The 15,251-nt window shown below is 57.4% G+C and overlaps 1 protein-coding gene across 3 annotated transcripts; it reads left to right on the forward strand.

The window, feature by feature from the left end:
- Positions 1-8,057: 8,057 nt before the first annotated feature.
- On the forward strand, positions 8,058-15,029 carry EMX2 (empty spiracles homeobox 2). Of its 3 annotated transcripts, XM_054206209.1 has the most exons (4): positions 8,058-8,194; positions 8,925-9,405; positions 11,485-11,669; positions 14,344-15,029. In XM_054206209.1, exons 2-4 carry the CDS (start codon positions 9,015-9,017, stop codon positions 14,509-14,511), a joined length of 744 nt encoding a protein of 247 aa, XP_054062184.1. In that variant the 5' UTR covers positions 8,058-8,194; positions 8,925-9,014; the 3' UTR covers positions 14,512-15,029. The 3 variants fall into 3 exon arrangements, with proteins under 3 accessions (XP_054062184.1, XP_054062183.1, XP_054062185.1); XM_054206208.1 differs by lacking the exon at positions 8,058-8,194 and having other exon boundaries at positions 8,773-9,405; XM_054206210.1 differs by lacking the exons at positions 8,058-8,194; positions 11,485-11,669 and having other exon boundaries at positions 8,773-9,405; positions 14,344-14,447.
- The last annotated feature ends 222 nt before the right edge of the window (positions 15,030-15,251 follow it).

Here is a 15,251-nt window from a genome sequence, read left to right on the forward strand (position 1 = left end):
AACAAGCACATCGGGTTTGCTCGTTTGTAAGGAGCGGCCCTAATTTTGGAAGATCGCTTCGTGGAGCAATTCGATCCCGTCGTGCTACAAGCGGGGATGCCGGCGAGGATCTGCCATCTCGGTAAACATCCCCGCCTGTTGATGCGCGGACTTGTTCGCTGGGCTGGAAGGAGCGAACTACAAATAAATCTGTTAGTTTCACTGATATATTAAAAAAAAAATATATATATAATACATTATAGCGACTGCGAGGGTGCCCGCTGCCGCGGGGGGGGTCCCGTACCCGGCAGCGGCTTGGCTCCTCTCCGCAGTGTCACACAGCGGCCCGGCTGCAACATTCCCCAAACCCTCCGCAACCTTCTCCTCTTCCTCCCCTGCTCCCTTCTCCCGAAATAACAGCGCGAGGGGATGCAAGCCCTCCCGCCTTAACCTCCCGGGGAGGTGGGAAGCGGAGACCGGGCGGCCCTTTCTCGCCGCCGCCCTGCCCGCCACGCTGCCTCCGCTGCCCGCTTTTTGCTCTACCTACGCGGGGAGCCGCGGGCAACGCTGCCCGGAGCTTGGCTGCACCGCGCCGGGGCGCGGAGAAGCTACGGAGCAGATTTTTAGGAGCGAGACTTTGCTGCGGCGCTGCGTGTGGAGCAGAGCCCTCGCAGCCTCACGCACTCCTTCCTGCCCGGAGATCCAGGCTCCTGCTCTGCCTTCCCCCTGCCTTGAAAGGCTGCAGGGAGAGCTCCCTCCCCGGGACCCCCGCAACCCCTGGCCGGAGCCCTCGGCGGGGCGCGGTGTAGCTCCCCTGCTCCGCCCAGAGCTCCGGCTGCCTGCTCCGACCTGCGATCAAAACAACACCACTTCACCACTTTCTTTACCGTGTCATTTTTTTTTTTTTACCCTTCTTCTTCTATTTTTCCCTCCCCCTGTAACTGTCTGTGGAAAGTGAAGAACAATTGGAGGTAGGCGATTTCTGGAGAGAACCGCCGTGTGCGCGCTCGCTTGCCCATATGGAGAAAATTATCCCCCGAGTTCAGACTTTCGTTGGATCGCAGCATCAAACGCCCCAGACCTAGCAAGAGTCGTGAGAGGGGGTCACTTTCGCTCCCCGGCTGCTGCTCTTGCCGCCTGAACGGCCGGAGAGGGGAGCGGGGAGGCCGTTTCCCCGGAGCCGCTGTAGCCCTCCCGGGCGCCCTGCCTGCCGCCGGCAGCCCTGCACCCTGCCCGGTAGGCTGCTCGCCCCCTGCTCCGGCTATTCCAGCACCGGATCGGTGTGTCTAAGGCGCTTACAGAGAGGTCTGGCGGCTGTGAAGGGGTCGACCGGGGACCACGGTCAATGTCCCCCCGCAGCCCGGTGCAGGGTGCGCGGAGGCGGGCGCCGCGCTTCTGCCGTGACTCCCCGCAGAGGCCTGACTTTCCCCGTTGTTCCTACGGCGAAAAAAAAGCCGGACAAGCGGTGAGCGGGATGTGTCCCCCCGAGGGGAATGGCCAGCGAAGCGACCCGGGGGAAGGCGGGCACCTCTGCCCCAGGTATCCCCTCACTTGCTCATTGCAGCGAGGTGAAGTTTTCTAAAACTCCGGAACAAGCTTTTTCCTTATTTTTTTCCCCTTCCAGTAAAGAAAAAAAAAATAGACTGTAAAAGCGCCTTTAATTCGGAACCACTGTGGTGATGAATGCAGTTATTGGATGGAAGCATCCAACACAACGTAACGGAGCGGTAACCCGATGGAATCACACACACAGTTTAAGCAAGTCCCCACGTCTATGTTTGACATACATTATGCATGTAGAAAAGGCCACCCCGGGTCTGAAAAATCCACGGACTCCGCTGATTTTGCTTTAGGAGCTCTGTTTTATTACACCCTGTATGACTTCCACAGCGCGCACATCCCTGCGAGCTTGAATATTTGGGAAGGAATTCAGCGAGGTTATGCGTGTCAAAGCGGCATACTTATGTTTCTATTCCAAGATGCCACTGCAAGCAGTTATGTACTTCAAGTCCTCAAAAAAAAAAAAAAAAGCATGATTTAAAATGAACTACGTATTAATTAGTATCCTAAATGACACTTTAATGTGCTAATATTGAATCGCTATAATTTAGAAGCTTGGAGAATTACTGGAGAGTTGTTCCGCCTCTTTCATTGCAAACTCCTTCTGCTTCATGCGGGTCACCGGGAGATAGATGTCTCGGGTGGATGGAGGGAGGTGCAGAGTGAATTCTCCCCGAAAAAACTCTCGGCTCTTTGCAAGCTCGAATTTCCCCGAAAGATGGGCAAGAGTGAACGCAAAAAACCCAAACCAAACCAAACCAAACCAAAAAAAACCAAACCCCAAACCAAAAAACAACCCGATCCGACCACTGAGGAGAGAGAACTGACTCCCAGCTAACTTTCCCCCAGGCTCGACCCAAGCGCCTGGGTCCGCAGCTGCCAGGTGAGGGGGTACCGGCCGCCCCGTCGTGTTTGCCGTTTCCCAGGGTCCCCCCCGGCAGGATCAGGCAGGGGCTTCCCGCTGAGGGGGGACAGGACGGGAATTCAGCACATGGCACCGTCCGTCGCATGAAAAGTCCTCGATCCTATAGAAAATAGCGAGGACCCTCCCTGTTGCCCAGCAAAACGCTTAGTGAAACGAAACGCAAACGTGCTTTGGCGGGTCCGCAGGATCGGGCCCCTTAGGAGCACATTAAAAAGGAATAATTAACAAAATTGAATGTCTCGTCGAAAAACTAAAAGTACTCCACTAGTAACAAAAAGTGCCGAACAGAACTAGTGGCAAATAATAGTGTGGTTTTTCTACTTTTCCTTAGAACCAAAGCTTTTGAAGAATTATTTTAGTTTGTTTTGTGGTTTTTTTCGCCCGTACCGACAGTAGTGCGCTCGGTCCAGAGGAAAGTTAAGGAAAGTTTGTAACTACAGCCCCCTCTTCGGGCATGATCCCTCCCCGCCGGGAAGTCCCTCTGCCACCTCGGGCCGCTGCCGGGGGCTGCTGTGTGGGACCGGCCGGTGCCCGGTCAGGGCGGCAGCTCCGCGCCTCCCCGCCCGTTACAAGGACCGCCCGACTCCGCCGCACAGGAGCGGCACTGATGAGGAACGCTAATTGGGGGTCGGGGTGGGGGAAGAGCGAGGAGAGCAATGCCGGCGAGACATCGCTGGGATCCACCCGTGTTCCCCCCCCACAGCCCCACTCGGGGCAGTTAACGTAGCGCCCAGGGGGAGAGCGGGGATTTATGGCACGGACGGCGCGTTTCTGGTTTGGGATGCATCGTATTCCACCAAGAAAAATAAGCACCAGGTGCAAGAGCTTCCCCCGCACGCTCTTCCCACGCAAACGCAGCCTCGGCGGTGGAGGCTCGGGCACCTTTTCGCTCTCGTACGAGACGAGGAGTATTTTCCCGTGGGATGTCTGGAGCCCGGACACCTGCAGCCCCTGGCCGGCCTGCAGGTCTGCCTCCGCTTTAGTTTATTTTTTTTTACTTTGAATCTGGCGAGTTTTCACGCGGGGAGTGCCCCCATGGCAGACACGGGCTTTTACGGAGGAGATACGGTCAAAAACCCCGTAGTTTCAGGGGCTCCCCGTGTAGCTGGTGCCGGGCAAAGCCTGTTTATCCGCGAGTCCAGCACCCGGCTGCTGGAAACGGGCAGTAACTCGCCGGCGTTGGGGTACCACCGAGCTTTTCCGAGCCCACGGGAGTCCCCACGGGACCGGCCCTTTGGGGTTGGAGCCGGCAGGTCAACCCGTCGAGCTGTCAGGGAAGGCAGGAACGTTTAAAAACGCCGTATCGCATCGCGCACCGACTGCCAGAAGTTGCCATGCACGGCGCGTAGCAAGCCACGATTTTCAACGACGTGTGAAAATAAGCGCAGGGACGTTCGGAAGCCGTTACGGCGGCTTCCCCGCAGCGGCGGTTTTTAGACGCGCAACTGGTGTGTTGGGGGCGGGGGGGGGGCTGTATTTAAAAACGCTGGGCTTACAATACGCGCTGTGACAGCGGGCATCGCACTGGGGAAGATTTAAAGTGCGTGGACGTGTGCGGATACACACGCGTGTGTGTGTGTGCGTGCGTGTGCACACTGTGCGCCCTTCCATAAAGCCCGAAAGCCCTTACGGGCTTAATATATATATATTAAGCGGCCTTAAGGCTCCCGGTGGCTCTTCCCCGCGCGGATCTCCCGCAGGCAGCTGCCTGCGCGCCCCGGGGCGGCCGCCGGGCCCCGCGCAGAGCGGGAGTCTGTCCGTCGGCCGGCAGGGGGCGCTGCCGCCCCGCGGATGCGCGCCGGACCCGCGCCTGCGGCTGCCGCCACCGCGTCCCGCGGAACGGGCGGGGGCCGGGACGGGCCGGCACCGGGCAGGGAGAGGCAGGGAGAGGCAGGGAGAGGCAGGGAGAGATAGGGGACCGATGCGGGGATGCGCGTCGGGGCCGAACGGTGCGTCCCGGCGAGGTGCGCGGTGGTTCCCGCGCTGCCCGCTGCGCCCTCCCGCAAGCTCCCGTATTTTCATCCTCGTGTTGACGTTTAAAATGAGCCGGGGTCTGGCACGGATGGGCGCAGATTACGGCTTCGTGTGTAAAACGCCGGTATTTGCTGTTTTTCTTGGTGTCCCCCGTTACTAACGTCATTTCGGAACCGCAAATCCGACCTTCCCGAGACGAAAATAGACGTGCGGAACAAAAGCGGGGCTGCCCGCGGCTGGCGAGCGCCGGGCCGGGCTTGTGTAGCCCCTCTCGCCGCCGGCCGGGGGTGCGCGGCCAGGTGGGGGGTTTCGGGAGCGAGAGGGAAGGATGCTCTGAATTCACGTCGAGAAGAAAAAAACTAAAGCGACCGTCCCGGATCGCTGTTCCCCGGGGCCGGCGGGAGAGAACCCGGGCAGCGGGGCCCTTTCCCGGTCTCCCGCGGCCACTGCAGCCCCCGGCCGCCAGTGAGACGGGCCCCCGGCGGCGCCAGCGCTGCCCCGGCTTTGCAGGGCCGAAATAGGGGAGATGTGAGGATTTCGGGGCTGCTCTCCTCGACGGGGAGGCCCGTGGAAAGCACCCCGTGTGTCCGCCCCACTCGGGAGTCATGGCTGCGCGGAGAGCGAGGCCTTGTCCGCGCCGTGCTCGGGGGGAGCCAGGGCCGGCAGCGACACCCCCTCGGACTAAATACACCTGCACTAAATACCGGTGTCCCGGTAGGACGAGGACCCCGGGAGCTCCCGGAGCCCCGCAGCCCGTCCCGGCTCCGGTGCGCCCGGCTGGGCTCGACTCCGCGCTGCGCTTCGCGGCCCGGGCACGGATTGAGCTTTTGTGAAGGGCTCGCAGCACGCTTACACGTATTGACAGGGATTTAGGACGTACAGAAACGAATTAAATTATGCATTTCACCCGCTCCTTTAACTCACGCAGCCCCCCCTCCAGACACGACCTGCCTGGGACACCTCTCCTCCCCGCTGTGGGCACGGATCCCCGGTACCGGAGAGAGAAGGGGGAGACGTATCCCGCCTGGAAAACAAAGTTAAGGGGAGGCTGAAACTTCCCTCACCGCCATCTCCCCACCCGCGAAAGTTCAGGCTGGATCAGCCCGTAAACAACCGTCTTACCCCGAGGTCTCCCGCATCTGAGGCCTTCCTCGCATTTTCTTCTTGGCTCGGCTTTTAAAAGATGAGTATTAGTTTGGAAATCCGAAGCTAGTGCCTTTGAGGCCAGCCATGTAATTTGACTGCGAATGTAGCGCACCCCTCCCTCCGAGAGAGGCTGCCTCTAAGTGCGCTTGGAGCAGATCGGGGATTGCTGGGAAGGGAGCCCCTGCCAGATTTTCTCCTTGTAGACGCCAAGAGGACAAGCGAGAGCAGCCTGTCAAGACGCTGGGTAGGAAAAGTTCAGGAGAGGAGCTTTGGGAGATGCTCCCGGAGCAGCCCGGGCTGGAGCGAAACGGCCCCGGACGGGGCAGCGCCGGGCACCGGCTCTCCACGGGCCGTGGGCTGCGAAACGGCCACGGCGGCGAGCGGGAGAGCGATACAGAAATTTAAGGGGAAGCGGAAAATACTGGGAAATCCCATCCCGAGTCCCCTTGGTTTTTGTTCTGACTGTCCCCGGCCTATTTTCTCTACGACAAAACCCAGAGAGAGACGGTGCTCCTGGGGCTCTATTTGCGGTTTCTCTGCCCGTATGTACCCGCGCACACACACGTATATCTATACCCATCGATATCTATATGTCTGCATGTAGGCACAGAGAGCCAACAGGGCTCGGTGAGGCGCGGGGACCTCCAGGTCGCTGCGGCCGAGAAATCCCGCTTTTCCGGGCGAAATCGGACTTGGCAGAGGCAGCAGAGCTCCCCGCCGCAGCTGCAGCCTCCTCCGCGGAGCCCCGGAGCGACGGGACCCCCTTCGCTAAAGGATTTTAGGTATAGAATATTTCCCCGGCCGTAAAAAGGGTCCAGAGAAATTTATCGAGCTTTTTTGGAGGGTTATCCCCCGCGCTGCGTGTGTGACGGTGGAGTGTTGGTTTTTGGGTTTTTTTGGGTTTTGGTTTTTTTTTTTTTCCACAAGGATATAATTCCTCCCTCCCCAACTGCTGAATTACTTGATGCAGTTTTCAAAGGAGCCCTGTGATTATGTCAGGATGTCTGGGGGGAAAAAAAAAAAAAAAAAAAAAAAAGAAGGAAAAAAGGAGTTGAAGTTTTTCCAATTCAGATTCATTCTGCAGTCCCGGGGAAGTGTAAATACGCAGATGCAGGACACGGCTCTTCCTAGGAGAAGAAGTTTCTCCTTCTTTTTCCTTTTCAGTGCTCAGGAACCAAGACCCCTGTCGAAATCAGCCCATCAAACACCCTTCGTATTTAGGGCGCTTTCTCCGCCTCGCTCATGTCAAAACCCCCAGATCTCTGCGAGAAAAGCGTTGCCGCCGGTTGAGGGGGAAGAGGTTGCACGGAAAAGGGGCGAGGGGACTTCAAAAAGTTAAAATACTAGCCATTCACGAGGGACACGAGTGGGGCTAGAGGGAAAGCCTTTTCTCCCCTCCGCGGCAAGCTCAGCGCAGTGGGGCGGGAGCCCGTCTGTGCCCGGGCTGTCTGCGGGCAAGGAGAGGTTTTCTCAAACATGTGAGACCTGGGAGAACGGCACCTCGCTGCAAAATCTGTCAGGAGACTTGAGTTACGCCGTACAAACATCCCTCTCACTTTGTCTCTGCAATCGTACGCACGTGTGGCTATGGATGTCTATACGTACAGACGCCCAACGCCTGGAGAACAGATTTACATTTCGTACGGAAAGTGAACTTCTCCCTCCACAAAGTGCAGACACCGCGGGGTGCACAAAGGAAAACACGTCCCCGAACAAAGGCGCACGAACCCCGGCATCCTTGCGTGCCCAAGACTGTTTTGTCACTTCCATTTAGTCCGTCGGTTTGGTATTGTGTTAAAAATATCGGGTAGCTGCAAACAGGCACTTTCATGAGAGAGCGGGGAAGGCGAAGAGAGTTCTGCTCGCCCTTTACTGGGAAGAAGCGAGGACCGTTTAGACAGCGATTTTTTTTTTAGCATATTTTAATGCAGCGGAGTAACGGATTCTTTGTGTATAAAGTGGAAAGAAAATAGAAAACAAAGTCCGGGAACGAAGGAAAGAAACGCTAGACTGGTTTTAAGACTCCCCCCATCCCTTGGTTCAACAGAAACATTAATTTACATTAGCAATTCCGCATCTTTAAGATAAATTACACAGCGGCGTAATAGATTTAAAGTACGCCAGATTTTTTATCATTAATTGTAAATGTGCAAAATACCTGCTGGTACTTCACTTTAGAAGAATGTAATTGGCAAAAATGGGAGGCTGATGAATAGATAATAGATCCTTAACTACCAATAAACAGTAAGCACCAGCCAAGAGTATTAGGATGTGATCATAATTATTCTGCAGCCCCAGCCAATGGGAGGAGGAGAACTCAGCCCTAAAATCATCCCCGGACCCAAAGGTAATCGCGAAAATACGGACAAGGCTGGAACCGGAGACTTGCTCCCCTGTCCCGTCTGCGAGAGCCCGGCGTGTCCCAGCTTTGCATCATGCAACTGCCCTTCGCTTTGTTTTCCGCACCGCGCGGTGCGGGGAGTGCGAAAGAGCCAAGGGGGGAATAAATAAGTTCGGAGGAGGAGGAGGAGGAGGGCGACCCTTTCTCTCACCGGGACGAAACCTTTCCCAAGCGGGGCATCTCTCCCGGACGCCCCGGGGCCGATCAAGGTAACCTCGCCGGGCTGAGAGCACCCGAGAGGTGGCAGGGAGAGGGGTGTCACGCTGGCGGAGCAGCCCTAATTCCCCCCCACCCCCCTCCCCCCCGAGATGCGCGCACCCCCGATAAGCCCCCACACCCCCCCGTGCCCTTCGTCCCCCCCTACCTTGGTGGCCGGGCGGCGGCGGAGCGGGGCCAGCTCTGCGCGGGGGCGGAGCGGCGCGGAGGAGGCTGCGCGGGGCGCCGCGCTCCCCCCCGCGCTGGCAGGCGCGCTCCCGCCGCACTCCGATCCGCGCCGCTCCATCCCTCCCGATGGCGCTGCCCGGCGCTCGCCTCCCCTCTGACGCACTTTAAAGAGTCTCCCCCTTCAACCTCAAGGCGAGTAATAGCGACCAATCATCAAGCCATTTACCAGGCTTCAGAGGAAGCTGTTTATGTGATCCCAGCACTAATTAGGCTCATGAACTAACAAATCGTTTGCACAACTTGTGAAGGGGCCGATCACATCCATGGATTGTCTTTGGACTTAGGGAGGGAGGGGGGGGGGGGGGGCGACCGCCTTTTCCTTGCAGGAGGGAAACTTCTCCCAGCAACTTTTTTTTTTTTTTTTGAGTGAGTGTGTGTGTGTGTGCGCGCGCGGTGCGTGTGTGTGTGTGTCTCCCTTTTGGGTACCGCTGGCTGCCGCTGCCTCCTTTTCCTCCAGCCCCTGTCTATTTATGTGTGTATCTATCCCTCCTCAAGTCACTCCCTGCTGCAAACTTCCCCGGATCGCCTCCCGCGCACCAGAGAGAGACAGGCAGAGATTTGGTCGGGGACTCTCGCCGCGGCAGCATGTTTCAGCCCACACCCAAGCGGTGTTTCACCATCGAGTCGCTGGTGGCCAAAGACAGCCCCTTGCCCGCGTCTCGCTCCGAGGATCCTATCCGGCCGGCGGCGCTCAGCTATGCCAATTCCAGCCCGATGAACCCTTTTCTCAACGGCTTCCACTCCACTGGCAGGGGGGTTTACTCCAACCCGGACTTGGTCTTTGCAGAGGCCGTCTCCCACCCGCCTAACCCGGCCGTGCCGGTCCACCCCGTGCCCCCTCCCCACGCCCTGGCCGCCCACCCGCTGCCCGCTTCGCACTCCACGCACCCGCTCTTCGCCTCGCAGCAAAGGGACCCCTCCACCTTCTACCCCTGGCTAATACACCGCTACCGGTATCTGGGCCACAGGTTCCAAGGTACGTGCAACTTTTCTTCTCCCTCCCGTCCACCCCTCCATCCTCCGGCCGGTCCCCGCGGCCGCGGATGCGGGGGGAACCGCGGGCGGCCGCTACCCGGAGCCGCCGGCTGGGCTGGGTTGGGCCGAGGGTCTTTTGTGCCTCCCTTCCCCGCCGCCAAACTTGAGGAGCTGTCAGAGCCGACGGGTTTGGGCTCGGTTTTGCTTTGCTGCTTTTCCCGGTTTGTTTTGGTTTCCCTGGGAGGAGGGGGGGGTGGGGGGCAAGGCCGGCTGGGACTTCTGCGGCTTTCTCGCGCCGATTAAAACCAGGGGGGAAAAAAAAGGTGGATTTTTTTTTTTTTTTTTTTTGCTGCGGTGGGTTAAAACCTACTGAGGAGAGCCCAAAAGGAAGCCGCCCCGCAGAGAGGGGAATGGAGGGGCGGCGAGGTTTAGGCTGCCCCAGGAAGGCGGCGGTGCCCGCCGGGGCCGGGCTGCCGGGGCCGCGGGGAGCCGCCGCCGCCGCCGCACCAAATTCGGCCGCTCTCCTGGTTAGGGGGGACGGGGGTGGTGGGGGGGAATGAAACGAACCTCAGAGAAAGGAGAAGGCAAAAAAACCCCAAATAATAATTCCAGCACTGGAGCAGAGCGGGGAGATGGGGCTGCGAGGGAGAGCCAGGCTGGGGCAGAGGGCGATTCCCTCCGTACGGGCAGGGAAGGGCTCCCAGCTGCCAAGCGATTAAGAACCGGCTGAAGGAAAATAACCAAATCCAATGGCGCACAATCAATAAAATCCCCCTTGTTTAACCCTTTGCCACCGGCAGCGTCTTCTCCGAAGGGTGAGCCGATTTCTCACGTAATGGGTACAGCTGCCGCCTCTTTCCTTACACATACACACACCAAAAAAAAAAAAAAAAAAATCAGCCTCCCTTCAGAGGCATCCATATGCCTTTATTTCCCCCGTATTTTTATTTATTATTTCCGAACGAAAACAAACCACCTGCAACATCCATTTCCCCGGCCTTCTGCAGCCGAGCCGTTGCACCCGGTTTGGAAAAGGAGTCGCTCCCTCCGAAGCCAGGCGGACGGAGACACAAAATGGATTATTACCCTCTCAGAATAAAATTACAGGTTTCGCCTCACCAAATTATTTGCCGCAGTCATCAGGCGATTGGTAAAGAGCGGTAGATGAAAGGCGGAAATGTCCTGGTGTTGAGCCACAGCCTGGTTTCAAGCACACCCTCCTCCCGCAACGATTTTTAATGCGCTTAGGCAGGGAGACCCGCGGTGGCTTTCCCACCTTGGAAGGACCGACCCGGAGAAGCGGCACAGGGTCAACCCGGTGGGGAGAAACCCACCAAAAAGCCCCGTTTGACCCCCACCACCCCCGGCTCCCCAGCAGGCCGGCCGGGATGGCTGCCCCGTGGCTTTTCCCGAAGTTTGTTTCTTTATTTCCCCGCCGGTTCCCCCACCGCCGGGGCAGCGGGAAGGGGCACGGCGGCGGCGGGAGCCCCCTTTGCGGGGAGCACAGGGGCAAAACGAAGGCGAGCGGAAGGAGAAAGGGCCCCGGCCGGGGTTTTGGGCGAGGGAAGCGGGGAGAGGCCGGGGGAGCGGGCTGGCGGCTGCCGGAGCGCGGCGGCCGGCCGGGGAGGGACGGGGGGGGCTCGGCCGCTGCCGCACCGAACGCCGCTGCCCGGCTGGCCGCCCCGGGAGGGGGTAAATAACAAATAAACAAGGAAAGATGTGAGGCCGCCGGTGGGCGACGGGAAGGGGGGCAGCGGCGGGATGAAGCCGCAGACACCGCAGCCGGGTTCTGGCCAATTCTATCGCTTTTTTTTTTTTTTTTTTCCCTCCGTAGTGTTCCCCTGGTTGTGTTTTAATATTTGAATTTCTCCCAGTCCTCTCCTTCCCCTGCTCGTTCCCTCCACCTATTTGTCGAAGGAAAATTTAATACAAAAAAAGGCGCTGAAAATAAAAAAGAAACTATAGTGAGATTTCTCCTGCGGGTTAATGGTGGGAGACAAAAATTCTTGCGCTAAAAAAGTCTTCGTGAATGTGTTCGGGGAAGGTGTTTTGCTAATCTCTGTTTTACCCTGTTGCCCAGGGAATGAAACCAGCCCGGAGAGCTTCCTATTGCACAATGCACTGGCCAGGAAACCTAAACGGATCCGTACAGCTTTCTCCCCATCCCAATTACTGAGACTGGAACATGCCTTTGAGAAGAACCATTATGTAGTAGGAGCAGAGAGAAAACAGCTGGCACACAGCCTCAGCCTCACGGAAACTCAGGTAAGGGGGAAGCAGGGAACGGGCAGTTGGGAAAGCGAAAGTACTGGGATCTCCTTGGGAAAACCCACCCGGAGATGTGGGGAAAAAATACGGGCAAATTCTGGGGGTCTTTAGGCCTCCAGCCCCGAGCCGGTGGAGCGGAGTGAGGGGTTCCCCCGCCTCGCCTGGGTGTTATAAAACCTTCTGCCGTTGGTGAGAACCACGGCCTGTGCCGGGCACGGCGGGGCCGCGGGCGGGCGTGGGGAGCCGGGGGGGGCGGGTCGGGGCATGGTTTGGGGCTCCCCGGAGGGACCCGGCCGGAGCCCCGGCCCGAGCGGGAAGGAGAGCGGCGGGATTTGCGATCTGCACATGAAAAACGGTCCTGGGCATTTCTCTGTGGGACTGGGGTGACCCGCCAGAAGTAGTTGAATGTTTAGGGAAAAAGCCCCCAAAACAAAAGGCGGAGGGGAGACACCCCCCCACACACACACTCCTTTGGATCCTACGGCAGAAAGACAGTTTCTCGGATGATTTTTCACTCGTTTCTAGCCCCGCGTCCGGCAGCGGGGGTATGAGGAGCCGGTTCAGGAGGGCATAAAGATGAAAAATAAAAGCAGAGAAATTATTAACTACAAGGAATCCCCCCCTCCCGCCCCCCCGCTGGCTGGCTGCGGGCCAGAACCGCACCGGAGACTATTTCGGTCGCCTATCTGGAGGGACGATTAAGCGACGTTTCTGCTCCGGTTGTCCCGGGGCGAGGGTCTCGACGGGTTCCGAGGCCGGACACCCGTGGGGCGGCGGGGAGCGGGGGCGGGCGCGGCGTTCCCCCCGACGGCGGGGACCCACGGCCGGCGGCCCCGCTGCGAGGGCGTTTTTCACGCGGTTTTCTCCTCGCCGGAAGAAAGGCTGGGGTTTGGGAGGGTTGTTTGTTTGTTGTTGTTGTTTGTTGTTGTGTCGGGCTTTTGTTTTGTGCCCTTCCAGGAGACTCGTGGAGACAGGGCTCCAGATGGGGATTGTCTCTGCTACAGTATGTGGCACTGTACTTAAAAAAAAAAAAAAAAAAAAAGAGCCAAAATACCCAGCCTCAGCCTAGTTCAAAGTTCCCAGTAAACACAGCGTTTTCTGGGCGGATTAAGTTGTAACACTTTTTTTTTTTTTTTTAACTCCTTTTCGTGGGGGAAGCAATAAAGAGGTTGGAGCTTTTGTTTTAAAATGTCTTCCTAACAAAACAATAAAAAGGGATCGCCACTTTTATGAGGTTCTCCGAACAAGGGACCGGTCACAGGCTTATTTCCACTGGAAAGCTGTATTTAAGGTGGTCTTTGTGCTGCTTGATTCCGAAGCTGGTTGGGGTCTTTTGTCCGGATGTCAAACCCCCAGTCCCCTACAAATGAGCTCCCTTTTGGGAGATCAGCGTGCAGAAATGAACCGTCCTCCCCTTCAATTAGCAAACTAAAAGCAAATTAAACTCACCCCTTGTTCCCCGCTCAGCTTTTTAATGGGGGACTTTTGGAGAATATGAAAATGCAGCAGAGATGTGTGTCCGGCCAGGCAGGTCTCTGTTCTGAGGAGGCAGCGAAGCGGGTTAAACCAGCTTATTAAAATGCTCCAGTTCCCCTTTCCCCCCTTGCTGGGGCCTTTATCAGGCACTTTCAGACAGAACCAGAGTTTAAACTGCTTTAAAAAAAAAAAATAATGTTTACCTTTGGCCGCTACAAGGAGTGTGGCCAGCCCTGGAGATAGCTCCCAGATCAATACTATCTGTAATTAAAGCACTGGAGTCAGCTGCCGGATGGTTAAGTCAGATTTATTCGGCGCTGCACAAATTCAGAGGGATATTTACGGCGGCACTTGCAGGATTCGCCGCACCGCGATCGCTCCTGGACGGCGCGTCCCGGCGGGAGGCTGCGGGCGGCGCCGGACGTTTTTCGTTTTGGGCCTTTTTCTTTCATTTTACTCTCTTTTTCCAAGAGGAAAAGGTCTCGCCTCACCGCCTCCCGGCCCCATCCCGCCGCCCCGTTAGGAGGGACGATGTCCTGGCTCCGCTTACCCCCGCCGGGCCGGGCCCGGGGCTGCCGGTCGGGGGTCGGGCTACCCCGACGGCGCGTCCGCCGTGCTGACAGCCCACGGCCGCGCAGCCAAGCTCTGTTTTCCCCCGCGTGGGCTGCCTGGCGGGTCTTGCGCGGGGCTCCTGGTGCGCGGAAGATCCGCGCCCCTGCGCCAGGTGTGCACATGGTGCCTCCCCGCCTGCGCGGCTGCGGGGAGTGGAGCGCACACGCACCGCGGCGGCTGCCCGCTCCTACACGCGTGGGTGCGCTGGAGGCGCCTGGTGGGCGTGGGTCAGCGAGAATGGGCCTTTCCCAGTGGTGGCACACGGGCCCCGGCTCCGCTCGCCCCCCTGGAGCAGGCAGGGCACGGAGTAGGCAGGACATGGGTAGGGCACGGTGCGGGCAGGGCATGGTGCAGGCAGGACATGAAGGAGGCAGAGCACGGTGCAGGCAGGGCACGAAGCAGGAAGAGCCCGGAGCCCCTCGGCACGTCCAGAGCAGGACATGGAGCAGGCAGGACAAGAAGCAGGCAGGGCATGGTGCAGGCAGAGCCCGGAGCCCCTCGGCAGGTCCAGGGCAGCGGGCGGAGGGCAGTACCGGCGTCCGGGCAGGCGTGGGACTAACGGCCGGTGCCTTCCCTCCCGCAGGTAAAAGTATGGTTTCAGAACAGACGGACAAAGTTCAAGCGGCAAAAGTTGGAAGAGGAAGGCTCAGACTCACAACAGAAGAAAAAAGGGACTCATCACATTAACCGGTGGAGAATCGCCACCAAACAAGCCAGTCCAGAGGAAATCGACGTCACGTCGGACGATTAAAAAACTGGCACTTTGGGACTTTTCAAAGCCAGGCACCCCACCAACAGAAAGTGTTAAAGGCTCACACCCCCCCACCCCCCCCACATCCGCGGCGTGGCGGTGCGGGGAAGGGACACGGAGATCTTCATCAAAAAACGCGATTCCCGCCTGGGAGGGCAGCTGGGAGCGAGCGAGAGATCCGAACTGTGGCACTGCCGGCACCGCTCTGGCAAGGGGGATCTGTCAATCAGAGCCAAAAACACCGGGACGAGGTGATTGACAGGTATTCCGTTTCTCGCAGTCCACTTTTAAAAGCGTAACGTCAAAAAATTAAAAAAAAAAAATCTTGAAAAAAAATCTTAAAAAAAAGAAAAACAAACAAACAAACAAAAAATTAACCAACCCCAACCAAACCAGAAAAATTACCACCTTGCAGGACATTTTGCACTTCACAGTTTTTTCCGTCTTTGAAAGAGAAATTTCCATGAGCAGCCAAAACCCACACCTGTTTCAGAAACTTGAATTGCATGTGTAAAGCCGTCTGGGCAAAAAAAAAAAAAAAAAAAAAAAAAGGAAAAAAAAGAAAAAAACGGAAAAAAATTACCCCGGTTCCTAAAGACAGAAATGAATTGTAATTTTTTTCCCTTTAAGACAGGTTCTGTGTGCTTTTTAATTTTATTTTACGAGAAATGTGCAGTCTGTAAACATTTTATGATAACTTCTGGCGTCAAAGTGTTTGTGAAAGCTAAATGAAGTAGCGG

The sequence above is a fragment of the Rissa tridactyla genome, chromosome 6 (genome assembly GCF_028500815.1).
Source record: "Rissa tridactyla isolate bRisTri1 chromosome 6, bRisTri1.patW.cur.20221130, whole genome shotgun sequence".
Classification (NCBI taxonomy): domain Eukaryota; kingdom Metazoa; phylum Chordata; class Aves; order Charadriiformes; family Laridae; genus Rissa; species Rissa tridactyla.